Source organism: Caenorhabditis briggsae, assembly GCF_000004555.2.
Source record: "Caenorhabditis briggsae complete genome, chrV, whole genome shotgun sequence".
NCBI lineage: Eukaryota > Metazoa > Nematoda > Chromadorea > Rhabditida > Rhabditidae > Caenorhabditis > Caenorhabditis briggsae.
Window position 1 is genome coordinate 4,952,746 of NC_013488.2, and position 25,407 is coordinate 4,978,152.

At 35.8% G+C, this 25,407-nt stretch overlaps 6 protein-coding genes across 6 annotated transcripts; 3 read left to right on the forward strand and 3 right to left on the reverse strand.

Moving 5' to 3' along the window:
- Nucleotides 1-212: 212 nt before the first annotated feature.
- CBG01121 lies at nt 213-897 on the forward strand (the record flags this gene model as incomplete). The annotated part of the gene is made up of 2 exons (XM_002635853.1): nt 213-446; nt 505-897. The coding sequence occupies 2 exons, from the start codon at nt 213-215 to the stop codon at nt 895-897; spliced, it is 627 nt and encodes a 208-aa protein (XP_002635899.1).
- Nucleotides 898-1,571: 674 nt separating this feature from the next.
- CBG01120 lies at nt 1,572-7,407 on the reverse strand (the record flags this gene model as incomplete). Its single annotated transcript, XM_045237000.1, has 15 exons — nt 1,572-1,653; nt 1,705-1,839; nt 1,888-2,007; nt 2,965-3,344; nt 3,391-3,464; nt 3,598-3,673; nt 3,721-3,859; nt 4,533-4,847; nt 4,899-5,063; nt 5,796-5,902; nt 5,940-6,027; nt 6,072-6,152; nt 6,200-6,326; nt 6,371-6,485; nt 7,204-7,407. The coding sequence occupies 15 exons, from the start codon at nt 7,405-7,407 to the stop codon at nt 1,572-1,574; spliced, it is 2,208 nt and encodes a 735-aa protein (XP_045091746.1).
- A 2,256-nt stretch (nt 7,408-9,663) lies between these two features.
- On the forward strand, nt 9,664-12,295 carry CBG01119 (the record flags this gene model as incomplete). The annotated part of the gene is made up of 5 exons (XM_045237001.1): nt 9,664-9,808; nt 9,997-10,151; nt 10,395-10,427; nt 11,178-11,690; nt 12,215-12,295. The coding sequence occupies 5 exons, from the start codon at nt 9,664-9,666 to the stop codon at nt 12,293-12,295; spliced, it is 927 nt and encodes a 308-aa protein (XP_045091745.1).
- Nucleotides 12,296-12,470: 175 nt separating this feature from the next.
- CBG01118 lies at nt 12,471-17,285 on the reverse strand (the record flags this gene model as incomplete). The annotated part of the gene is made up of 8 exons (XM_045237003.1): nt 12,471-12,608; nt 13,305-13,583; nt 13,895-14,105; nt 14,591-14,739; nt 14,784-14,997; nt 16,108-16,222; nt 16,962-17,065; nt 17,164-17,285. The coding sequence occupies 8 exons, from the start codon at nt 17,283-17,285 to the stop codon at nt 12,471-12,473; spliced, it is 1,332 nt and encodes a 443-aa protein (XP_045091744.1).
- A 1,299-nt stretch (nt 17,286-18,584) lies between these two features.
- On the reverse strand, nt 18,585-20,283 carry CBG01117 (the record flags this gene model as incomplete). Its single annotated transcript, XM_002635849.1, has 4 exons — nt 18,585-18,854; nt 18,921-19,532; nt 19,584-20,016; nt 20,165-20,283. 4 exons carry the CDS (start codon nt 20,281-20,283, stop codon nt 18,585-18,587), a joined length of 1,434 nt encoding a protein of 477 aa, XP_002635895.1.
- A 1,978-nt stretch (nt 20,284-22,261) lies between these two features.
- On the forward strand, nt 22,262-25,397 carry CBG01116 (the record flags this gene model as incomplete). Its single annotated transcript, XM_002635848.1, has 6 exons — nt 22,262-22,379; nt 23,141-23,311; nt 23,418-23,975; nt 24,048-24,385; nt 24,432-24,540; nt 25,099-25,397. The coding sequence occupies 6 exons, from the start codon at nt 22,262-22,264 to the stop codon at nt 25,395-25,397; spliced, it is 1,593 nt and encodes a 530-aa protein (XP_002635894.1).
- Nucleotides 25,398-25,407: the final 10 nt, after the last annotated feature.

The window sequence follows — 25,407 nt, forward strand, 5'->3', positions numbered from 1 at the left end:
AGCTATCGATGATGGATTGAAGAAAGAATAAATATTTTTAACCACGTTGTTTTTCAAAAATAAATAAACGTGTATACAAAAATGGCTATAAATTTCAAAACAAATATATTCCTCAAATTTTCAAATAGAGTAAGAACTTTCAAATTTCACCAGAAAAAAAACCTAAAACTTCCACATTTCAGAGAACAAAATTTACTTCAACTGCTTTTTGAATGGATTTCCCATTTGAAATCACTCCAAAAAACTTTCTGATTAGTCCGGATAATCCACTACAAGTGCAAGTGAAGAATATTTCCGAAAAGATTAAAGACGTTTTTGTGACCGTTGATTCGTTGCTTTTTCGAATTCTCAACCCAACAGCTACGGAAAAGAATAAATCCCAAATTTATTCCGAAATGAAGGCAGGCGAGACTTTGCATTTTCAAATTGGATTGTTGGAAGAGGCAGTAAGATATTTAGCTCTTTTTGAGAGTTTTGAGTTATCCCAAAAATAAATAATTTCAGACTCTAAATCTGCCAATTGAAGATGATAAAGAAACCTACTTCAAAAGCATCGAAGGAGACTTTTCAATTATTTATGGACCTGATCTTCTCTACACAGATAAAAATTTCCGCTGTGTACATGTTTTATCAGATTTTGATAAGTTTTTACGAGAGATGCCGCTCGATCCTGAGATCAAGTATTTTCCATTAGCTCTGAAGCACGAAACGGAAGCGATCAAGAAGCGCAAAATCGAGCACGACAAGTATAAGAAAAATCATTCGAAGGAATTTGCTGAATGGAACGCAAAGAAGGAACTTGAGAGAAAAGAAAGGGAAGCGGAAAGGGCACGAATAATCGCATGGCAGAAAGTTGAAAAGATGAAAAAGAAACGTCGTAAATGCATCCTTATGTGATTCCAGATGATTTTTAAAATAAAGATTTTTTAATTTTATTTTTTGATTTATTTTCAGGTCAACTTGCGCAAGCTTTGGATACCCAAATTTCTCAATTCTAAATTTCTGAATTTTTTTTTGAATTTCAGAACCTCTGAATTTCGACTTTTTAGGGATTTCCAACTTTTCCGAATTTCTGAATTTCTGATTTTTCTCATTTTTCTGGAATTCCTTGGGATTCTTGATTTCCTGAAATGTTATAAGTTCAAAATTTCTAAAATTTCTGGTTTTTTTTTTTTGGAATTTTCTTTCCTAAAATATGGATTTGAGAATATTCAAAACCACTGTATTTTTCGATTTTTCATAATTTTCCGGTTTTTCTGGAATTATCTGAAGTTTTAGATTTTTCTGAATTTCTATTTTTCGAATTTAATTTTTGAGTTCCCATAATTATTGTAGTTTTTGATTTTTGAAATTATGATTTTCTGAATTTCTCATTTTCTGAATTTATTCTGAATTTTTGAATATCTGAATTTCTGAACTTCTGAATTTTCAAATTATGAAAATCCCAACTTTTTTTGGAGTTTTCCAAGACTTCGAGAAACATTTCAAAATTTTCACAATTCAATTTTTACATTGTTGCTTTTTACAGAATGTTCAGGTTTTTATAAATCATTCATTCTACACCATCACAATTACAAAATCATAGTTTCATTAAAACCTTGAGATCCTCCAAATACCATTTGTGACCAAGTTTTCAGTACGGAGCTACAGTATCTGAAAAGAAAACTGTTTTTTTTTTAATTTTCAAATTTTTCTAAAAAGTACCTTATTCGACTATCCCCAGGAATTCTAAATCCACTCATTTTAACCGGATGTATTGCTATCAAAATTTCTGAATAAATTTGGTCCCATTGGCCCCTGTCATTTTTCCAGAGATACCGATATTGGTGGGGTAGAGATCTGAAAAAATAAATTTGCATTTTTTTTTCAAAAAATTCCAAAAGTCACATTTCATGATGTATAGATTTCAAAAATTTGTTCACCGCGATTTCCAAAAATAATTTGTGCTCATAGAAAATTCTCATTATTCTTGAATAGTAAGAAATTGCAGATGATGGAATGTAAAAACTGAAATTCGATTTTTTTTAATTTTAAAATTTCAATGGTTCAAATTCTTACAAATCCGAGACACTTCTTCCTCGACTCGAGAGCATTTCATTAATGACGGTTTGGTTATTTTTCGAAAATCCATTAACTTTCAAACCATTTTCAATTGCTTCCAAGTTTCCAGAATTTTGGGATCATTGGTATTTTGGATGGTTTGTAGAATATTTTTGGCGGATTCCAGACCTGAAAATTAATTTATTTTTAAAACCTTTTTCGCTTTACAACTTTCAGAAAAGTATTTAATTTTTTAATTTAGGATATTTCCAAATTTGAAATTAATCCCGAATTCTCCGACTTTCGAAATTCTATATTGACGAATTCTCGATTTTCAAAAATTCGCATTTTTGATTTACTAAATTTCCGAATTTCTGAATTTTTGAATTTCTGAATTTTTGAATTTTTGAATTTCTGAATTTCTGAATTTCTGAATTTCTGAATTTCTGAATTTCTGAATTTCTGAATTTCTGAATTTCTGAATTTCTGAATTTCTGAATTTCTGAATTTCTGAATTTCTGAATTTCTGAATTTCTGAATTTCTGAATTTCTGAATTTCTGAATTTCTGAATTTCTGAATTTCTGAATTTCTGAATTTCTGAATTTCTGAATTTCTGAATTTCTGAATTTCTGAATTTCTGAATTTCTGAATTTCTGAATTTCTGAATTTCTGAATTTCTGAATTTCTGAATTTCTGAATTTCTGAATATCCGAATTTCTGAATTTCTGAATTTCTGAATTTCTGAATTTCTGAATTTCTAAAATTTGAAAAATCTAATTCCAGATTCTCTGCGTTTTAGAATACAGCGTTTCCAAATTTCGGAGATTCAGATTAACTTAACTGATTTACGAAACTTGGATTTCAAAATATTTGAATTTATGTTTATGTTTAATCTAGAATTTTCAGAAAAAACTTCTCTCCACCTACCATATTCCGTTTTCCACCAATTTGTACTGTTCTCATAAGAGTCACCAGTCAAATGATGTACAAAATCAAAATTAATTGAGTTCCAAAGATTGAAAATCGCATCATCGGCCATGAAAAAATATCCTCTCACATTATTCAATCCCATTTCTTGGACCAAAGTTAGACAATGATATCCAAAATACCCTCTTAAAATTTCAGCTGGATTTATATGAATATAATTAAGTGGGGAGATAATTGAGGTGTAATTATCTTGGTCCTTGAATTGGTCCGGATACCAAGAACCACAAAAAATGACAGCGGCAAAATATGGCTGATAAAGTCTTTGAATAATTCCTGGACCATATTTCCAAGGGAAATTATTTACAACAACTAGGACCTTTAATTAGCGGAGGGTAATTGATTGACAAATTATTTTTAGTTACCGTATCTGAATAGTTCTCAAAAACCAAATGATCATCAGCCAGTTGCTCAGGAGATGGGAACTGATTTGATAAATCTGAAAACTTTATGAATTTGAGCTTTAAAAACTCGAACACTCAAAAATTAAGCAATTGAACATTTTAAAAGTTCAGAAATTCCGAAAATTCTGTAATTCTGAAAAATTATCAACTTTAAAAAAATCCACTTACCAGAATACCCAGTCTGGTTACACCAATCTGCTAAATTCCCAAAATAATTTAATTTTTGCTCTGCTTTTTGAATTTTCTGAAAATTGTTCAAAAATTTTCAGATTTCCAGATTTTAGATTTTACCTGATTCTCCGATTCCTTCGGATCTATCAAATCAAATTCCAAATTCATTCTTCTACAGTTCACATTCCTTTCAGATTCATTTTTTGAAATTTTATATGGATCCTGATAACTTTCCCCGATTAAGGGAGGGAATTCGAAACTGAAAATTTTCAGAAATTTTTGAAAAATGTGTTAAATTTTTTCGATGAAAAAACTATGTCACCGCCTGTTTTTGGTCTAGGAATGGCCTAACATAACTCTATTGTGTTTTCTAGGTCATTTTGACCTGATGGCCTAGCTTTAGCAAGTTGAGTTTTCTAGGCCACCATTTCAAAATGGCCTGGAAAACAAACCAGATAAATATCAAGCCATTTCAAGGCCATTTCTACAGGTTGGCCTAGAACATTCAACTTGCAAAACTTAGGCCACCATGTTAAAACTACCTAGAAAACCCGCCAGAGTGATGTTAGGCCATTCTTAGGCCACAAACATGTGGTTGCCTAGAAAACTAAACTTGCAAAAGTTAGGCCACCACCTCAAAATAGCCTAAAAACACACCAAATGAAAATCATTTCATTTCTAGGCCAAAAAAGTTGGTAGCCTAGAAAACTCAACTTGCGAAAGTTAGGCCACCACGCCAAAACGACTTAAAAACGACCTGATATTCACCGCCTAGAAATCACACCAGGCTTACTTTTGCAAAGTGATTTTTCTAGGCCAACTTGTAAAAGTTAGTCCACTTCTTAAAAATGAAAAAAATACGAGAAAATGTGAACGATGCTCCGAATCCGTAATTTTTCAGAAATCAAAACTCAAAAAAAAAACCAGCTCACCCCATAACTTTCATATCATCCAAAAACATTCCCATCAGTTTGGCATCTTCTTCTCCCCATAATTTTTCCAAAACCAAGTCCTCGCTCAATTTTTTCATGCAATCCTCCAAAACTGTTGCATTTGAACAATTCCAATTGTGTAGAAACTTCAAAAATCGTCCAGAATCTTCGAAAACCTGTTTTTCATCCTTAAAATCTTTTAAATAGTCATGTGCATTTCGAAATTGTACTGCGTTGGTGGGCACAAAAGATACAGTAAGACCAGATAAATGTAGGATTTTTTGAGAGATAAAAGAGCGCCAGATATCAGTGGTTCTGCGAAAAAATTGAATTGAAAATATTTGCAAAATTTCCAAAAAAAATTACCGGAAGGATACTGTAGTAGGTAGAAAAAGAGTGTGAAATGCAGATTTGTGAAATAACGTATTTTGCGAATTCCACGGAGAATAAGTGCCGATTGATAAAATGATTTTTGGTGCAAATTTGTTGAATTTCACATCCAAACCAGTTGATTTGTCCGCATTTAGAAGTCTAGAAAGTATTAAAAAGTTAGATACATTTTGAACTTTATATCTTTTTTTCAAAAGTTTTTTCAATATTTTTTAAATATTCAGGAATTTTTGAAAGTATTTCGAAAATTTTTGACACTGTCGAAAATTAGAATTTCCAAATAGTAAATATCCGGAAAGTCTGTTTAATTCCCGATAAAAAACCTCAAAATCAGAAATCCAAACTTTGGAAAACCATAAATTCAGACTTTTGGAGAATTGGATTTTCCGACTTTCAGAATCTCAGAATCTCAGAATCTCAGAATCTCAGAATCTCAGAATCTCAGAATCTCAGAATCTCAGAATCTCAGAATCTCAGAATCTCAGAATCTCAGAATCTCAGAATCTCAGAATCTCAGAATCTCAAAATCTCTGAATCCCAGGTTTTCAAGATTTCAGAATTTCAGAATCTCAGGATTTTAGGATTTCAGAAGTTCAGAATCTCAGAATAATGTAAGGAATTTTAAATGTGAGGAATTCAAGAATTTCAGAATTCCGGGAAATTCAAAAATAAAAAATTCGAAAATTCGAAAATCCAAAACTAAAAACTTCAAATTTCCAAAACTCAAGAATTCAAAAAACTTCGCTTTTTCCCCTAAATTTTGTTTGACATTCTCCTATTTCTGCTCAAAATGACTACTTTTTCATAGATCTATTCACAAAAGTGAGGCCGATTTTTTGAATATCTAATATTTTCGAAAATTAAAAATTTTACCTATAAATAGCATCAACGTCGGGATCATGATGCACCAATCCTTGTTGTACAGCCGATCTGCTCATTTTTTGACATAAAATTTGATTGTCCTTTCCGTTTGTGTGATTCTAAAATTTAAAAAAAAGTCCAAATTAAAAAAAAAACCTTTTTGACCTCGAAATGTTCCAAAGGAAAACCTCTGGGCCACATTTGTTGTATTCCTCCGTATCTGTATGGATTGAATAGCCGATTTCTGGAATATCGATTAAAAATCCAAATTTTAATTTTTAAAAGTACCGTATCCCATCCTTTGCATTTTCTACCGTATACCGAACTCCTGATACTGTATCATCGTAGTCAAATTGATCAAGTCCGAGTCTTAAAATTAATTTTCCAGTCAAGTATTTGTCTGAAAATATGGATACTTATCATATGGTTTATTATCATCATCGGTATCATAAATCCATTCAGCGCCTTGAGAAATTGCATACAAATATCCAATATTTTTTCGAGTATACGATTTATATGGGAGAGAAGAGATTAAAGAAAATGCTGAAATTTTTCAGGTTTTTCAAAAAATTTCGAAAAAAACCCACGTAGATTTTTCTGGAACTCTACTGATAAGAAATGAACGCCTTCGAGATTCCAGTCTTCTGGAGTTTTAGTGTCAGCAACGACAACGAGATTCCAGCTTTCTATTGATGCGAGTCTCTGAAAAAATATCATAACCTAGGAAATTTGGAAAAATAGGTCATGACCTAGAAAATCCGAGAAAGTAGGTCATGACCTGAAAATTCCTAAAAATTAGGCCGCGACCTAGTATGTCCAAAAAACTTGTCATGACCTAGAAATTCCAAAAAACTAGGTCATGCCCTATGAAATACGAAAAATTAGGTCATAACCTAGAAATTTCGAAAAAGTAGGCGGTGACCGAGAAAATCTAAAAAATTAGTTCATGATCTGAAAACTTCAAAAATTAGGTCGTGACCTGGAAATTCCTAAAAATTAGATCACTACCTAGTAAGTCCAAAAAACTTGGTCATGACTTAGAAAATTCAAAAAACAGGTCATCTCCTAGAAATTTAAGAAAAAAATAGGTGAACTCAAAAAATGGGTTCTGACCTAAAGACTCCAAAAACTAGGTCATGGCCTAAAAAATTCAAAAAAGGTTATGACTGAAAACGTCAAAAATTAGCTCGTGACCTTGGAATTCTGAAAAATTAGCGCGTGATCTGAAAAACCTGGAAAATTAGGTCATGTCTTAGAAAATTCCATAAAAACTAGACCATTACCGAAATGAGGTCATAACCTTGAAAGTTAAAAAAATAGGTCATCATCTAGAAATTCCATATTTAGGCCATGACCTAGAAAATTTAAAATATTAGGACAAGACATTCAAAAAATTTCCAATTTTGAGAATATAAATCACCTTGACATCTTCAGTTGGATAGTTTACACTTGTCACCACTATCCATTTTCCTCCATTTTTGATTTCGGAATTCGGCAGAATTTGATTTTTGGGATTTTCCAGATTTCTTGAATTTTTTCGAGAAGAAATATTATAAAAAATGAATTGTAAAAGTGATAGAAGTGCAATTAACAACAATAACTTTTTGGGAAAACAGAGGAGCATCTGAAAATTTGGATTTAATTTATTTTTTTTGTTGCGATTTTTTGAATTTGAGAAATTTTGGGATTCCCAAAATTTCAAAATTTCAGAACAGAATTTCAGAATGAAAATTTTCAATATTTTTTTAATATTCAGGAATTTTTAAAAGTATTTCGAAAATTTTTGACACTGTCGAAAATTAGAATTTCCAAATAGCAAATATCCGGAAAGTCTGTTGAATTCCCGATAAAAAACCTCAAAATCAGAAATCCAAACTTTGGAAAACCATAAATTCAGACTTTTGGAGAATTGGATTTTCCGACTTTCAGAATCTCAGAATCTCAGAATCTCAGAATCTCAGAATTTCAGAGTTTCAGAATTTCAGAATTTCAGAATTTCAGAATTTCAGAATTTCAGAATTTCAGAATTTCAGAATTTCAGAACTTCAGAATTTCAGAACTTCAGAATTTCGGAATTTCAGAATTTCAGAATTTCGGAATTTCAGAATTTCAGATCTTCAGAATCTCAGAATTTCAGAATTTCAAAATTTCAGGATTTCAGAAATTCAGAATTTCCGAATTTCAGAATTTCTAAACTTCCGAATTTCAAAATTTCAGAATTTCCGGATTTTTGAAGAACTTCTGTATTCCTAGTTTTCGAAATTCCGTGAAAACTGCAGAGCCTTTAAAATTTGAGAAATTCGAAAACTTTGAATTTTAGAAAAATCGGATTTAAAGAATTCCAAAACTTCAAAAAACCAGAAATTCCAAAATTCTAAAATTCTGAAATTTTGAAATTTCAGATTTTTCCAAAATTTCGAAAAGCAAAAATATAGTTTGTTACCAATATTTCGAAAAAAAACACACCAAAGAAATACGATAGCAAACGATTTTTATTGCAAAAACTGAACAAAAAAGTTCAAGCGATTCCGACGTTTCGGAAACATTTTTTATTAAACAAAACGGAACAATACATTTTGTATTTGAAACAAAAAATTGAATAAAATATTGGAAATATCTAAAAAATCTGTTTCAAAAACTATGAAAATTTTCGAGGTTTTGAGTATTTTTGGTTTTGCATCAATTTCAATTTTTAAAAATTTTTTCAAGTCTCGAAAAATCTTTGAAAATGCGAAAAAAATTAAATTTTTGAAATGTTACCGAATGGATCATTTGAAAATTCCAGAAATCGTTTCAATATTTTTTGTTCAGGTTCTAGATAAAAATCGTTCGCAATCGTATTTCTTATCCTCCAGTTCCCGATATTTCCAATTATCTGATTTTGAAAAAAAAAACATGGAAAATTTCGCTTTTCATTTTGTTCCGCTGATTTTTTTTTTCTGTTTTGGAAATTCAGTGAATTTAAAATTTTGGAATAAAGAATGTTTGAAAAATGGTAATTAATGTCAAGTTTTGTAAGTGTCAAATGTTACTGAAATGTCAAATTTTGCTGAAAAAATGAAGTTAAAATAGAAAAAAAAAAGTCACATTTTGCTGAAAAATGGAGAAAAAAAATAGAAAAAACCCAGATCTAGAATTCAAAAACACTTTGAGAATTCTTTTGCAATTTCAGTTTTTGGAATTGAAATTTTTTTCGAAAATCTGAAATTGCAGAATTTCTAAAACTTTGGGATTTTTCGAGTTTTCAAAATTTTGAATTTCTGAAGTTCCAAGTTTATGAATTTTTGAATTTTTGAATTTCTGAAATATTTTTTCCATGACCTAACTTTTCTCAAATTTTCTAGGCCACCCTTATTTTGTTTCCCAGGAGCACCCAAGGTCAAACACACCAATCAATCAGCGTTCGATGGTCCCTCATCCCGCTCATTGTGTAAACAAAAACATTCTCCTCTGTTTCTCTGCGTCTCTCACCTTCTCACTCTCTCCTTCTTTTCGATCTGATTCCCCTATTGTCTCATTGATTTTCTCTTTTTTCTTTTCTTTTCTTTTTTCAATTTTCTCCCACTAGAAATATATAAAATCACACCTCTCTTTTACCGTTATCAGTGATCAGTGCTTATCAGTTTTGACACATTTTGGACGTGATTTCCACGTGGAAGAAATTGTACAAATGCTGATCGGATTAGAAATTTAGATATTTTCGGTCATGTGTAGGAAATTTTGAAATTGAAAAAAATACACACATTTTTGATTTTTGAGGTTGCAAGTTTTGAATTTTACAGAAATCCTGAAAACTCTGAATTAATTTTTTTTCTTCATTTTTTCATTCATTTTTTATTTTTTAAACAACCCAATTTCCCTTTTTCAGACCATCCCAAAAATGGCCTCCGGATTCATTGAAATCACCAATAAACAAGGATTATCAGCTACACTATTACCGTTTGGTGCCACATTGGCAAAACTGACATTTCCAGATAAAGAAGGAAAAAATCAGGACTTGGTCCTTGGATTTAACACTATTGATGGTAAGTTTTTGAAAGTTTTTGGTTTCTATTTTGTGCAAATTTGGATTAAAAGAAATTTTGGTTTGATTTGAAATATAAGAACAAAAAACAGAAATCTGAAATTCAGAAATGTTGAATTTCCGGAATTCGAATATTCTAAAAATTAGATCATTCTAAAGCAAAAATTTTCAATTTTCAACATTGTCCAGAATTCGAATCTGACACTCAATCACTGGGAAAAACAGTTGGCCGTGTGGCCAACAGAATCAAGAATTCCCAATTGAAATTTGACGGAAAAGAATACAAAATGACACCGAATAATGGTCCACATTATTTACATGGAGGACCCAATGGATTGGGATATGTGAGCTTTTTTCTAATTTTTCAAACTTTCGGATTTTAAAATCAAATCTTGAAGTCTATTTTTCAAAATCCAGTATACCTTTTTTGAAGAATCGATTTCAGAATTTTTGAAATTTGATTCCAGAAATTTTCATTTCAGGGTATTCGGAATTCCAGATTTTTAAAACCAAATTTTCAGAGAAAATGGGAATTGGTCAGACACGCACCACAATCGGTTTCGTTCAGCGTGAAAGCCAATGAACAGGAGGATGGACTGCCGGGAGATGCGAAAATTGATGTGAGCATTTTTTGAGAAAATTTTAATTTATTAATTAATCAACTAATTAATAAGCTAATTAACTATAATAGCTGAGAGTCAAAATTTGAGTCAAAAATAAGTGAAAAATCTTTTTTTTAATTTTTTCGAAAATTTAAAGATTCGGAGCATTTTGGGTTTCAAAAAAAATTAAAATTTTCAGGTTGTGAGGTGTTTGATATTTTCGAAATTTTGCGATTTCTGGATTTTTGATACTTTCAGATTTCGGAACATTCTGAGATTCTGAGATTCTGAGATTCTGAGATTCTGAGATTCTGAGATTCTGAGATTCTGAGATTCTGAGATTCTGAGATTCTGAGATTCTGAGATTCTGAGATTCTGAGATTCTGAAATTCTGAACTTCTGAACTTCTGAGATTCTGAGATTCTGAGATTCTGAGATTCTGAGATTCTGAGATTCTGAGATTCTGAGATTCTGAGATTCTGAGATTCTGAAATTCTGAACTTCTGAACTTCTGAGATTCTGAGATTCTGAGATTCTGAGATTCTGAGATTGTGAGATCCTGAGATTCTGAGATTCTGAGATTTTGAGATTCTGAGATTCTGAGATTCTGAGATTCTGAGATTCTGAGATTCTGAGATTCTGAGATTCTGAGATTCTGAGATTCTGAGATTCTGAGATTCTGAACTTTTAATTTTTAGAATTTCTGACCTTTTGAAATTCTGTTTAATGTTTCAAATTTTTTGAAAATCTGAAACTCATTATTTCCAGGTAACCTACACAGTAAACGACCGTAATCAACTAATCATCGAGCATCATGCGACATGTGAAATCCCGGGACTTCTAGCCCTCACAAATCACGCCTACTGGAATTTAGATGGATCAGAAGACGTCAAAGAGCATTTCTTAGAAATGGATTCTGAAGAATACGTGGAAGTTGATGACACATTTTGTCCAACAGGAGCGATTCGATGTGTCAAAGGGACCAGATTCGATTTTCGAAATAGAAAACAATTGAAGGCGTTTGGAGAATCAGAAAATGAGATTTTGGATTTGGATAATGATTTAGTGATCGCTAGAAAAGATCCACCCATCACGCCGACGTCAAATTTGAGATTCTGGAGCCAGAAATCGGGAATCGAGTTGTCAATCACCACTTCCTACCCGGTTATTCATTTATATGCATCGAAATTTTTGGATTGTTCTGGAAAGAATGGAGAGCACTACGGAGCAAATAAAGCGCTGGCAATTGAGCCACAGTTCCACTCGGCTGCTCCTAATTTTGTGAGTTCTCTGAATTGCAAGAAAAAACTTTGATACCGTACAACCTGTATTAGAAGGGCCAGCCCTTCTATTGTTCCAAGGAGGCCCTTCAATTTGAGGGGAGCCCTTTTATTTTTTTCGGCCGGTTTTTCCCGAAATTTTACATCGAAAAATTCGACGAAGTTTCGTTCAAAATGCATCAAAACCTGCCGATTTCACCAAAATTTAGCAAGATTTTCATCGAAAAATAGAGTTTCAAATTTCTATTAAATTGTTGAGTTCCCGGAATGTTTTCCCCTGAAAAAGTACGAAAATTTTCTGATTTCAAAACATATTTTGAAGGGGGCCCTTCTTCACTTCTATTACAGGGACCCTTCTATTTTTCCAAGCCCCTCTCGGAGGGCTCTTCTATTAGAGGGTTCCTCGAAACTTTAAACTTTTAAAAACTCGACTTTTTGATTTTCCATATTGTCGAATTTCAGAACTGCGCATATTTTCAAAAAATGGGATTTCTTAACTTTTAATCGATAAATAAATTGTTTCAGGAAAATTTCCCCGACGTCTCACTCCGTCCAGGTCAAGACTACTGTCAGGAAATCGTGTACACTTTTTCTCATGTCAATTGAAAACCTTAATTATTTTCTTCATTTTTCATGTACTCTCTTTCTCCTTCCACTGCAATATTTTATTTTTAATGTATTTATTTTTTTCAAAAAGATAATTATTTTTTTATGAATAAATTTCTCAGCTTTCACAAACAAAAAAGTCAAATAAGTACAAAAAAATCAATATCTAGAATTTTCAGACTTTTTCTGAAAGTTCTCCCATCGGCGATTTTTTGTGTTTCGTATATTCCGCAGCTTCTTGAGTCGTCAAAAATGGAAATGGGGCGTTTGTGAGAATCATGATACCGGTGATAAGCAGGAAGGCTCGGGACCACTGAAATATAATTTTTTAACTTTGGTTATTTTGGGAGTCAAGAATTTTTTTTTAATTTCGAATTTTCGGGATTTCCGAATTTCAGCGATTTTCGAGAATCCGGGATTTTGGTAACTTTTTGATTCTGTAAATCAGGGGTTCTAAAAGCTTTGTGATTTTTGAGAATCTTAGAATTTCGAAACTTTGAAAATTTCGAATTTCTGAGATTTTAGATAACTTCAGAATTTTGTAACTCTGTGATTATCAAAGTTTCATCATTTTTAAATATCTGAATTTTCGAAATTTTCGAAAATTTTCAATTTTTCAATTTTCGGTGTTTTAGAACATTTGTGATTTGTGAAAAGTTTGTATTTTTGTAATTTTAAAATTTCGATACTTTTGGAGTTGTATGATAATTTAAGTTTTGAGATTTCAGATATTTCGAAATTTCATGTTTTTTGATATTTCGTGATTTTTTTCAATTTTCTTGAAAATTTTGGAATCTCGTGATTTTTGAAAATTTTCGATAAACAAAAATTCGAAATTTAAATGAATTTGAAAATTCAGGAGATTCAGGAAACTCCAAAATATCCCAAAAATTCCGGGAGTTCAGAACTTTATGCAATTTCAGAAATTCGATTGTTCAATAATTCATAAATTCAGAAATTCTAGAAAACTCAAAGTTCCAAGAAATTCGAAAATCCCAAAAAAAGTTACCTGTTCCGGTGTATTATCGGGACACATAATGCCAACACCCAATGGAGAAATGAATTGTACACAATACGACAAAAACGAAACGGTGCTAACTGCAAAATGACAATGTTGTTGGCATCGCATTGCTAAACATTTCACAGATGCCATTATAATTAATCCAGAAGTGACAATCGCAAAAGCGAATGCGACGAATGCTATGTTACGATCAGTAGTCCATGCCATTATACAGTAACCAATTGATAGGCCAATGATGGAGGAGAAGAGCCAGAATGTGTAGATGGTCTGGAATACTCGGGAATTTGGATATTCATAAAATTGGAAATTTGGAAGATCAAAAACTCAGAACTTTCGTGAAAAATTAGTTAGTTTTAAGTGTGTTTTCGATGTCATTTGCACGTGATGGCCTAGAAAACTCACATTGCAAAAGTTAGGTCATCATGTTAAATTGACCTAAGGAATCTCTTGAATGCTTTCGAGAGACACACACTGTTCAAGTTACTTGAGTTTCTGAATAGCTGAAGTTTTAAATTTCTGAAATTCAAAATTTCAGATTCTTGAATTTCCAAATTTCCAAAAACAAAATCAACTCTCACCTTATCACTAGCGAATTTGATTCGATCCGAAATTTTTCCAGCACTAAATTTATAAATTGCACAAAGAGCATACGGTAGAGCATTGATATAACCATGGATCGAACATCGAAATTCAGAACTTCTCTCAAATAAGTTGGTCCATATAATAGAAGTGTGATAAATCCCAAATTTCCACCCAGGAAACTGATCCATGCGGCCAAAACGCATGGATCTGTACAGATACGTTTATATGGTACAGTTTCACGAATTGCATGGTCCGGTTTGCCTTCTTTAATTTGGCCAAGCTCTTTTTCGGAGACGTTTCTGGAAAACTTTGAAATTTAAGAATTCAGAAATTCTTATTTTTAGAATCTCAGAATCTCAGAATCTCAGAATCTCAGAATCTCAGAATCTCAGAATCTCAGAATCTCAGAATCTCAGAATCTCAGAAGTTCAGAAGTTCAGAATTTCAGAATCTCAGAATCTCAGAATCTCAGAATCTCAGAATATCAGAATTTCAGGATTTCAAAATTTCAGGAATTGAGAAATTAAAAGAAAAATTGAAACATAAAAAACCAGCAATTCAATGAAAATTTGAAATTTGAAAATAGTGCAAAGTCGGAAAATTCAGAAATTTAGAAGCATTTTTTTGAAATCCTGAAAATTCTTAAAATCCTAAAGAATCAAAAAATGATTTTTTGTTTCACAATACCGTACCTATGTACACCAGGAGCATCTGTATAAAACATGTAAAAAATGAAATAAAAGAATCCAGTCAGCACACCAAATGCATAATAAATCGACCTCCAACCGTACTCGGAATCACATAAAATCCCAGAAATTGGCATAAAAATCACATTTGAAAACTGCAAGAATGCAAATGCGCTTTATAAAACATAAATTCACAAACCTGCCAAGCACACGACAAAATTGCCAAATAGGTACTGTATTCGCTCTTTGGGGACCAAGAAGTTGGAATCACACCAAGTACAGTAAGAATTACACTTATACCGAGCCCTTGAAGCACTCTACACACTACCACTAGATAAAAACTCCAAGAAACTGCAATAGGTGTGAAAAATGTGCCAAGTGTTGAGCAAAGGCCGCACACCGATAAGGTTAACCTGAAAAATCGTGATTTTCTGGGCTTTCCGCTGAATTTTTCCGATTAATTTTTTCATATTCAGATTTCTCGTAATTTTTTACATATCCCAGGATTTTTCAAAACTGAAAACGGTTGAGTTTCAGCCATTTTCAGGTTGATTTCATTTCTACAGTAAAAAGTTTTCGGGTTACTGTAGCGCTAGCAAAAGCGTTTTCGCTGCGAAACCCAACGCACCGCTCATTATTTTTGAACGCCCGTTTTTGGACTTTCCAGACTTAATTTTGAGCTTTCTTGCTGATTTTTTGTAGTTTTTAAAGTGAAAAATCATGAAAAATCCGATTTTTTATGTTAGAAATCTTGTTTTTCGCTGTAAATATGTCTATTTTCAATTTTTTTCTGGAAAATTGCGAAAGAAATGAAAACTTCAATTTTTTGCGGTTTTCAACAAGGTTTTGCAGTTTAAGCGGTGAAAAATGATGAGAAATTCGATTTTCTATGCTAAAAATCTTGTTTCTCAACGAAAACATAAGAAGAATCCTATTTTTCTGAAAAAAGCCAAAAAATAGTTTTTTTTTCGATTTTTTGCGATTTCTTCTCCAATTTTTGTGGTTTGTGAAAAGTTGAAATCTCGATGGCAGGCCCGCCCGCTCGGGCCGTTCCCTATGAGTCACGAAAGCCCAGTTGCAAAGTGAAAAGTTATGAAAATTCTGGTTTCCATTGGAAAAATGTCAAATTCCGGAAAATTGGAAAAAAATAATTGAATTTTCAGTAAAATTATTTTCTCGATTTCCTTTTTTTTCGAGTTTTTAGTTTTAATTTCACTGAATATTCTGAGTTTTCCTATCGAAATTTGTGAATTTTGAAGAAAAAATGCGAAAATTCGAGTAGAAAATCTCAAATTTTCAGAACTTTTTTTTTTGAATTTTTCTTTTTTTTCGAAATTATCAGTCATTTTTTCTCTTCCTTTTCCCTTCATTTTTCTCTCTTTCAGCGTTTTTCTCTCTAAAGTTCGTTTTTTCTTTCAGAAGACGTCACCACAACGTCTCTAAATAAGGACCACCCGCTTGGAGGGGATCAATCGAGTTTAGTGAGTGTTTCATGCTTCAAAACTGCGAATATTGAATCTAACCTGACGCCAAGCCTATTGAGAAGGGGTACTGATGGAATGAGGCCAACTAGGGCACCGATAGCTGTTGCAGAAAATAAAATCGATTTTTCTGTAGTTCCTTCGATCCAGTGGGGCTCTGAAAGTCGAAAAATGCTGAAAAGGAGGCTAAATATGGCTAAAATATGCTTAAAAAGACTAAAAATATGCTTAAAAAAACTAAAAATATGCTTAAAAAGACTAAAAATATGCTTAAAAAGACTATCTATTGATTTCCCCCATGCATTGCAAATAAATATATTATTATTATTATAAAGATATGCTAAAATCGGCTCAAAATGACTAAAATAGGCTAATAATCGGCTGATAATGATTAAAAGTGTGCTGAAATAGGGCTTAAAATATACTAAAAATGACTGAAAATCATACTTGTAAAATTCCGGGCCGGCCCGCCGAAGCCCGGGCCGGGCTGGGCCTGAGGAAATTTTCAAGGCCCAGTGTCAAAAATCCTGTATTTTTGAGCCAAATTTTAAGCTCTCAATATAATTTTTTTTCCATTTTTTTTCGTATTTCGGATTTTTTGTCTGTCTGATCAAAAAAGATCGAAAAACTCGAAAAAAAATTTTTTGGTCGAAAAAAATCACATAAGGGTCCCCCTTATTTGTTTTTTGAAAATTTCGAAACTAGTGGAATGACGGGCCCGCCGGGCCGGGCCTCCGAAATTCCGGAAAAAGCCCGGCCGGCCCGGCCCGTTACAAGTATGCTGAAAATAGCCTAAATGACTAAAAATATGCTAAAATGTCTAGAAATGGGCTGAAAAAGCGGCAAAAATGGATTTCAATTCCAAATTCAGCTTCCTCGGCGCCTATTTTACCTACCTGTGACATTTGACATCTGATTCTCCACTATCAAATCGTCCATACAGATCACAGTGAATGTGAAGATTTGCGAGTTGATTTGAGTCAAAGTCAGGCATGTTAGGCTGAAAATAAGCTTTAAATATGCTAAGAAACACTAATCATAGTCTTGAATAGACTGAAAATTGGCTCAAAATACGCTGCAAATGACCCAACAACTCACGAAAGTGCTAGAATAAAGACTCTGGTCTGGTTCCAAAACACGAAATTCGAAATTTTGCGTTTTACACCGTCTCCGGAATCGCCAACTTTGTCTGCCATTTTCTCGTCACCTGTCACCCTCATTTTCGGCCTTTTTGTATCGAAATCATCCGAATTTGCATGAGTTCTGTGTAGCTAGAGAAATGCAACAAACACCGGCAATTTGAATATTTGAACTTGAATTTTCGGAATTTTTCGAAATTTTTCAAGTTCAAAAGGGATAGAAAGGCCTGGCGGATGGAACAAAGAGCGCACAGTGCACCGTCCTCGTGGGGTAGAAAGGCTGTGTAATACCAGATGGACGGTGGGAAATGTCATCATTATTGCACAATATGTGTGATAGAGATTCAGAAGAGATGTTTTTGAAAATATGAAATATCAATTTCTGATGTGCGATGTGTTTTCCTCTGGTGGGGAAATGTGATTTTCGACACACTGAAATCGTCTGAAATTTCGCTGAAACATACTGAAAAATCGGGTTTTTTGATTTTCCAGATGGTGGACATCTGGACAAACAGAGGATGTACGCAGTAGAGAAAAAATTCAATAAAATTGGCAAAATCTTAAAAAATCGCTTCTCGTCCATTTCTCGAAACTCTGAAAAATCGCGATTTTTTCGCAAAATTTTTAGACCTTTTTAGGTTTTCTAGCTATTTTCAAAGATGCTTTTTCGATTTTTCCGGTTTTGGTCGTCTGAAATGTGATAGGGAACAGTTTTCGGGAAGATTACAGTAGACTACTGTAGAAAGAGCTAATTTGCTTTTGTAGTGGTTTTTGTTGCAAACACAATCACGTCAAAACGCACAAAATACTATTTTGTTAGCAAAAAAAAAAATCTAAAAAATAAGTGGTTTTTTACAGTAATCTACTTGTAATTTTCCCGAAAACCGTTCCATCAAATTTCGAATAAAAATCCGGAAAAATCGAAAAAGAATCTTTGAAAATAGCTAGAAAACCTAAAAAGGTCTCAAAATCTGGCGGAAATCGAAGAATTTGGTTTTTTGGGGTAATGATTCTGTATGTTTTTGGGTCGGAAATGTGCATTTTTGGGATTTTGGGACATCGAAATGGTCGCCAAAAAGCAGTGTTTTTCCTAGATGGAATCGCTCGATTTTTCCTTTCTTTCTGGCATCCTGGCAGACTCTGAAATTGCGGATTCCGATTAAATCTTTATCCTGAAAGATTTAGGAAGACATCTGGATAAACAGACGTTCGGAGGAAAAATCTCTGGTAAACAGTCTGTTTTTACCAAAGAAACTTTTATTAAAATCGAACAAGAGACAACTTCAAGAACAGAAAATCCCGACGGAACGAGATCGAAGAACACGAAACATGATGCAATAATGGAGCACAAAGAGTGGAACCGTTCCTTCCTCCTACACACTAACAACATTCCTCCAATTCTCGCTGCTTCTTCATTTCCTCCTGTTGTTCTCTAGGCAAAGTGTACTCGGCTGGCTCGGCGGTGGTAAACCATGGGAATGGAGCGCTGGTGGCGAATACGATCACTCCGATGATCATGAATAGCCATCCCCACTGTTCGGGCGTGTTATCCGGACAAATGATACCGACAAGGATCGGAGCGCCGAATTGAATCACATAGGCCATGAGAGCGATGGTGGAGACGGCAAAGTGCACATGTTGTTTGCAGCGCTGAAAAAAGGGCAAGAGAGGTTAATCAGAAGGGTAAATAAGCTACTTGATAGCCGTTATACTTACCAGCTGAAGACACTTTACGGTTCCCATGATATTCAACCCGGAAACTGCAATAGAGAATGTGAACGCGATCTGAGCTACAAGGGTGCTCGACGTGGTGGCCATTCCGATATAACCGACTGCTAGACCCAGTCTGGAGATGATTCCACAGATGGTGAATCTAACTCGCTCCGAGACAAAATTACACCGATCTGAAAGCTGTCCAGCGATGGATTTAACGGCGGCCGAGAGTAGGAAAGGCAACGCGCTGGCGAATCCGGTGCCACGGACTTCGAAGTGGAGCACTTCGCGAAGATAGGTTGGTCCATAGAGCACCAGTGTGAGGAATCCGAGATTTCCACCGACGTTGGACAGCCAGGTCACTAGGACGCATGGATCCTTGCAGATGGCTAGGTAGGGAACCGACTCCTTATGAGTTGTGGTCTTATCTTGCAAGATAAGGCTCAACTCTTGGTTCGACACATTGCGATGGTCTTTTGGAGAGTCGGTGTAGAAGAAGTAGAAGATGAGGAAGCAGATGGTGGTGATGATTCCGAAAAGGTAGTAGATGGAACGCCAGCCAAGGGAGGACTCGCAGAGGAAGCCGGAGATAGGCATGCAGATAACGTTACTCATCTAGAAGTTTGGATTTTTTGGAATAAATTTCAAACTTCCCTGAAGCCTCACCTGAAAAGCGCACGACAAGACTGCCAAAAAAGTGCTGGATTCGTTGTTTGGGGCCCAGGCGATTGGCACCGAGCCAAGCACGGTGAACACCATACTGATGCCCAGCCCCTGCAGAAACCTCACTACGAGCACACTAGCGAAATTCCATTCCACTGCCAACGGGAAAAGAACGGTTCCAATAATTGAGAAGACACCACAAATGCTCAAAACCTTACGCACGCCAACTCGATGCATCAGGGGCATGGCGGCGAGAAGACCCAGAAGGCCTCCGATGGCCATGGTCGAGAAAACCAGTGATTTCATATTGCTGTCTTCGAACCAGTGGGTGGCGTTGGGGTTGAGAGCATGGGATTCGTCGACAATGTCCGACATACAGATGACTGTGAAGTTGAAGGTTAGAGAGTTCATTTGGAGCAAAGTCAAGCATGTCAAGCTAAAAAATTGAGGATTTTTAAGTCGCCTAGTCCAGGAATTTCCAAATTTCAGATTTTTCAAGTTTGGAAAAGGCTGAAATTCTTTTCCTAAACGTCTTAAAATTGGAAATTCCGATCTATGATGACCGGGAGATTGCAAAATCTTACGTCAGAATCAGAATCAGATAACGAGTGAGATTGAAGCACAATATCGACGACGTTTTCCGCGAATCGACCATTTTCTCGTTATGAGCTTTTTCCTCGACCGAATCGCCCACTTGCGACATCTAAATTGAATTTTTTATTAGAAAAAAAAACTGATAAAATCTTGGAAAACGACGGATGGTACTGTTAATTTGACTGGGAAATCGAAATATAGAGATCACTGGGATCAACAAGAAGAACTCATGAAAACAAGGAAAATGAGCGACTGGCGCCATCGTTTTATTGGCGCCTGAAAAAAGGTTGACAGTAGAGACTAATTTGCATATGTTTGGAGATGACATGATTTGTGGTGCTACGGAGAGAGAAAGAGGAAGAGAAAAAACGATTTTGAACTCTGTATCCGGATTATGACACAAAAAAGAAGAGCTAGATGGTGTAATTGTGGACAATCTGAACGGCGCCGAGAAGAGTCACGTCATCTGGAGACAAGTGGAGAGAAATTTGTGAATGTTGTGTCTTTCCGGGTTCCTGGAAGGTTCGATAGCGCCTTTTTATACCAACTGGGCTTTAGTGACTCATAGGGAACGGCCCGAGCGGGCGGGCCTGCCATCGAGATTTGAGTCATCAGAGAGATAGGATTCTGATGTCATGGGATTTTGGAGACTTTTGGACCTATTTGTGGAGCTGGAAAGATTCAGGTAGCCTGAAATCCTGGATATTTCAGCCCAAGGGATTCAGAAGCAACGTCATGAGCTTCTGGAGACCTCTGAAGACTTCTAGGATCTGATAATTGAGCTGGAACGACGATTCCGATGCATCTGGAGACTTCTAGTATCTGTTCGTTGAGCTGGAAGGCTTCCTGAAGTCTAAAAGTTTTGGTATTTCAGGCCAAGGGGTTCAGAAACAGCGTCATGGGATTCTGGAGACTTCTAGGATCTGATAGAGGGATTCACATAGTCTAAAAAAGTATTCCTTCAGAATAGGGTTTAGAAGCAGCATTTCTTCCCTTTGCAATCGAAAGTCTGAAAATTTCAGACACTGAAATTTACTTTTCAGAAACGGCGGCACTATTCCCTTTGATCTTATCCTAGAAATAGAAAATGTTCTCCTTCGTTCTCGCCCACCAACCATCCGTTGTTAAAAAACTAATAAATTGAGTTTGAAGCGTTTTTTGTTTCCTCTGAAAACTACTGATAAGCAATTTTCGCTGACAATCCACTGTGTCGGTCAGCTGGCTGCCGTGCCGTCGTCAATTCAAAAAAGCGTATTTCCACTGATAAAGAGGTCATTATGGTGCCACTTTGGACGCCCATTGAACCTCCGCACACAAAGGGGTGCACTTTGGAAATTGTCCTTTAATTTCTTTTAATTGACAGAAACTTCCTTTTTGATTTGAAAATCGACCGTTTTTCCAGTTAAAAACGCTGTATAAGCAATCTAGCCATTCTCGACTACTGTAGGTTCTATGCACGTTGGCTTTCATTGTCGTTTCCTTTGCTTTCTAGACTTCTGTTCTCGGGAGTACTGTAGCTTGTTTTCCTTCCCCATTAAATTCGTCACTATATGCAGTGACAAATAGGCGCTCTCCGGAAATCCTGCACTATCTCGTCTCCTGAATTTTTTCTGTGTTTTTCATTGTTTCTCAATTTCGTCATCTGCCCCTTGCGCACGGGACGTTGTAATCAAAACATACAGAGCCCTAAGCCCCGCCCCCTTTTCGATCCTCAATATATCCCCCAACAGGCGGAATTGTCATTCATTTAATGCCCCAAGCGTGCCGAGAAAAAGGCTCTTCAAGTGGGATGGCTGTTTCTTCATATCATTTTTATATTGATAAATTGATGATTTCCCTTTCTTTCTCCTTCTTTTTCATCCGCCACTACTATCTGTTGGCTTTGATCTATTTGCTCTTCGAGGAGACCGTCCCCCCACGTGGGGGGAGAAGGAAGACCTTGACGATTTTTTTTCACTCCTTTATTTAAACCTCTGCTTAACCCGGGATTTTTTTTGCTGCCCGACCCGCGCGACGTAATTTTTTGATCACTTTTTGCAACCTCAGCCGTCCGTTTTACCCTTTTTACAATTTTTTTTACAGACACCATGTCCAAACAACCGATCCATGACGGGCCGAAGAAGAAGGAGTTGAGCATCGCCGTGACGGCTGCCGAGGATTTCGAGGAGAAGGTCGAGGAGGTTGGAAAAGTCACGCCGCCAGATGGTGAGTTTTAGATGGGTGCAGGTTACTGTAGGAGTCAGAGAGGGTAGGATCTGGATTACTGTAGAAACTAGTATACTGTATATCTCGGTTACTGTGGATCTAGGTCTCTGTAGATCCGGGTCACTGTAGATACTGTAGGTGTAGGCTAATGTAGAACCCGGATAGCCAAAAATTAGATTTGAGTTACTGTAGGTTCTGGGAGATTGGAAACGAGAGCTGTTGATTTTTGGAGCCAGATAGGATAGGATCTGGGTTACTGTAGATTTAGGTTACTGTAGATCTAGGATAGGCCATGATCGTGTTGCTCGAAGTTCTAGATTCCTGGACTACTGTAGACCTTTTGACACATTTAAAAAATCTGAATTCTGAAAACGTCAGAATCTAGCTTACTATCGACTTGCTCAAAATTCTAAACTCCTGGAGCACTGTAGAAATTTTAACTCATTTTGAAGATCTAAAAAACTCTGTTTTGCCTTCTGAAGACCAAAATTTGAGTATCTAGGATGCAAATCAAGGATTCTGAATCCTAAAAATCGTAATTCTAGAATTTTCTAGATTTCCTTCAATCAAAAAACCGTTTGCTCTCTGATCAGTTGGTTTTTGCTTATTTTCCTCCCCTCCCCCACAAAACAATAATAGTTTTATGTTCCAAACCGTTTTTTTTTAAATTGAATTCCGACTGAAATGACGTCATTGGCTTCTAGTATTCAAGATTCGGAATTTCAGAAATTGAAGTTTAAAAAAATGACCGAAATTTCCAGGCGGCTACGGATGGGTGGTCGTCGCTGCGAGTTTCCTCGTCAACATGGCTGTGGACGGTATTATTTACACTGTCGCCAACATTCTCAAAAAGCCATGGGCGCTGAGATTCGGCTCCGAAGCTACGGCTTCGCTCACCTTCTCTCTTCTCACCGGATGCTATTACATCAGTGGTAAGATATTTCCGAAATTCCCGAACCTGGGGTTTCTGGTCCGAGAAGTCTCTGATTTAGGAACTTTAACGATCCCCCGGTCACTCGAAAATCCTTCGAATTCCAGGTCCAATCGTCGCCGCGTTCGTCAACGTCTTCGGAATTCGTCCAGTCGCCATCGCCGGATCCATCATCTCCACCACCGCCTTCCTGCTTTGCAGCCGTACCGAGGGTCAAATCGCAACCTATTTGTCATTTGGAGTTCTCGCTGGACTCGGTTTCGGAGCCATGTACCTCCCATCCATCGTTGTGCTCTCCACCTATTTCGCTAAACGTCGTAGCGTGGCCACAGGAATCGCTGTATGTGGATCGGGTATCGGAACTGTCGTCTTCTCCCAGCTCAACGAAATTGTCTACGCTTATTTCAACCAGAGTGTGCCAATGTTCATCCTCTATCTCGCTGCTATTGCATCCACTGGAGCCATCTTCTCTCTGTTCTTCGCCCCCCTGAAAGCATCTGATCAACAAGTGAAGAAGGTTGCCAAGATGGTCCGTGCCTACGAAGGAAAAACTGAGGAGCCAACCGAGAGACTTCTGGAAAATGTTCGTAACGATTTGGATGAGCTCAACCGTCCTGGACACCAGTCGGATGCATTCTATGTTGGAAATCCGCCAGTTGAGGCTTGTGAGTTTTTTCTTTGTTTCTAAGCTTCAGGAGTTTCAGGAACTCGGCTTCTTTTAATCAATAAGATTTCAGTGGAGAAAGCCGAAGCCGCCCATGTCGTCCATGCTACCGAGCAGCATACCGTTGTGCACGTCGTCAAGAAGTCGAAATTCACGCAATTCAAGGAATCCCTCTACTCGGTTCTCGATAAGGATCTTCTCTTCTCGCCAAGCTTTATGACTCTAGCTGTCTCTGGAATCTTCACCGTCATGTCGTTCCTCGTTCCATTCGTCTATATCAAGGATGTCATGCCAGAAACGATTGACGACACCAGAAAAGCCACCATTATCACGCTCATCGGTATCTTCAACATCGCGTTCCGTATTCTGTGTGGCGCCGCTTCAGATCACCCGAAAATGTCTGCTCTTCAGGTGAGTAGAATATCGCTTTTGAGCATTTTTGAGCCAATTCTTTTAGGTCTCCAATTTTGCCACAATCCTCGGAGGAATCGCCGTCGCGTGTGTCCCATTCTGCACCGAGTACTGGCATTACGTCGTCTTCACCATCCCGTTCAGTGCTGGAGTTGGTGAGTTTAGAAAATCATTTTGAAATGGGCCAAATTTATCTATTAGAAATCAGCTAAAATCGTAAAAAATGAGACGAATTCAGCCAAAAATCTCTGAAAAAATAGCTGGTTTTTTTTTTGCGGTTTTTCGAAAGAAAAATTGATTTTTTTCCTTGATTTTTTTGCAAAATTTTTAGACATTTTTAGGTTTTCTAGCTATTTTCAAAGATTCTTTTTCGATTTTTTCGAATTTTTTGTCTGAAATTTGATGGGGAACGGTTGTCGGGAAGATTACTGTAGATTACTGTAGAAAACCTTGTAGTTTGTAGTTTATTTTGTGCAAACATAATCACGTCAAAATGCAGAAAAAAGCTTGCAAAGAAACTACAAAATAGGTTTGTACAGTAATCTACAGTATTCCTCGCTGAAATTCAAGAAATTCGAAAAAAATCTTCAAAAATAGCTGAAAAACTTAAAACAGTCTAAAAGTTTGGCAAAAAAAACAAAGAAAAACCAACTGTTTTCTCGAAAAATCGCAATAGATCCATAGCAAAAAAGATCCCATTTCCATCTTTCCAGCCTGCTTCGCCGCTCTCCGTTCGGTCATCTGCGTCGAGTTGATCGGTGTCGAGAAGTTGTCCAACGCCTTCGGAATCCTCATGGTCTTCATGGGTATCGGAGCCGTCGCCGGTTCGCCAGTCGCCGGAATGCTCAAGGACCTGACCGGAAAGTTCGATCTTCCGTTCTACGTGATGGGCGGTGTCTTCAGTTTCTCCGGAATCATGACTCTTCGTTTGTTCGATATCAAGGCTTGGGAGGAGAAGAGAAAGGCGGATCGTCTTGGAACCGAAATGCGTGTCTTGTCCCAAAAATCTTAAATTTGATGAA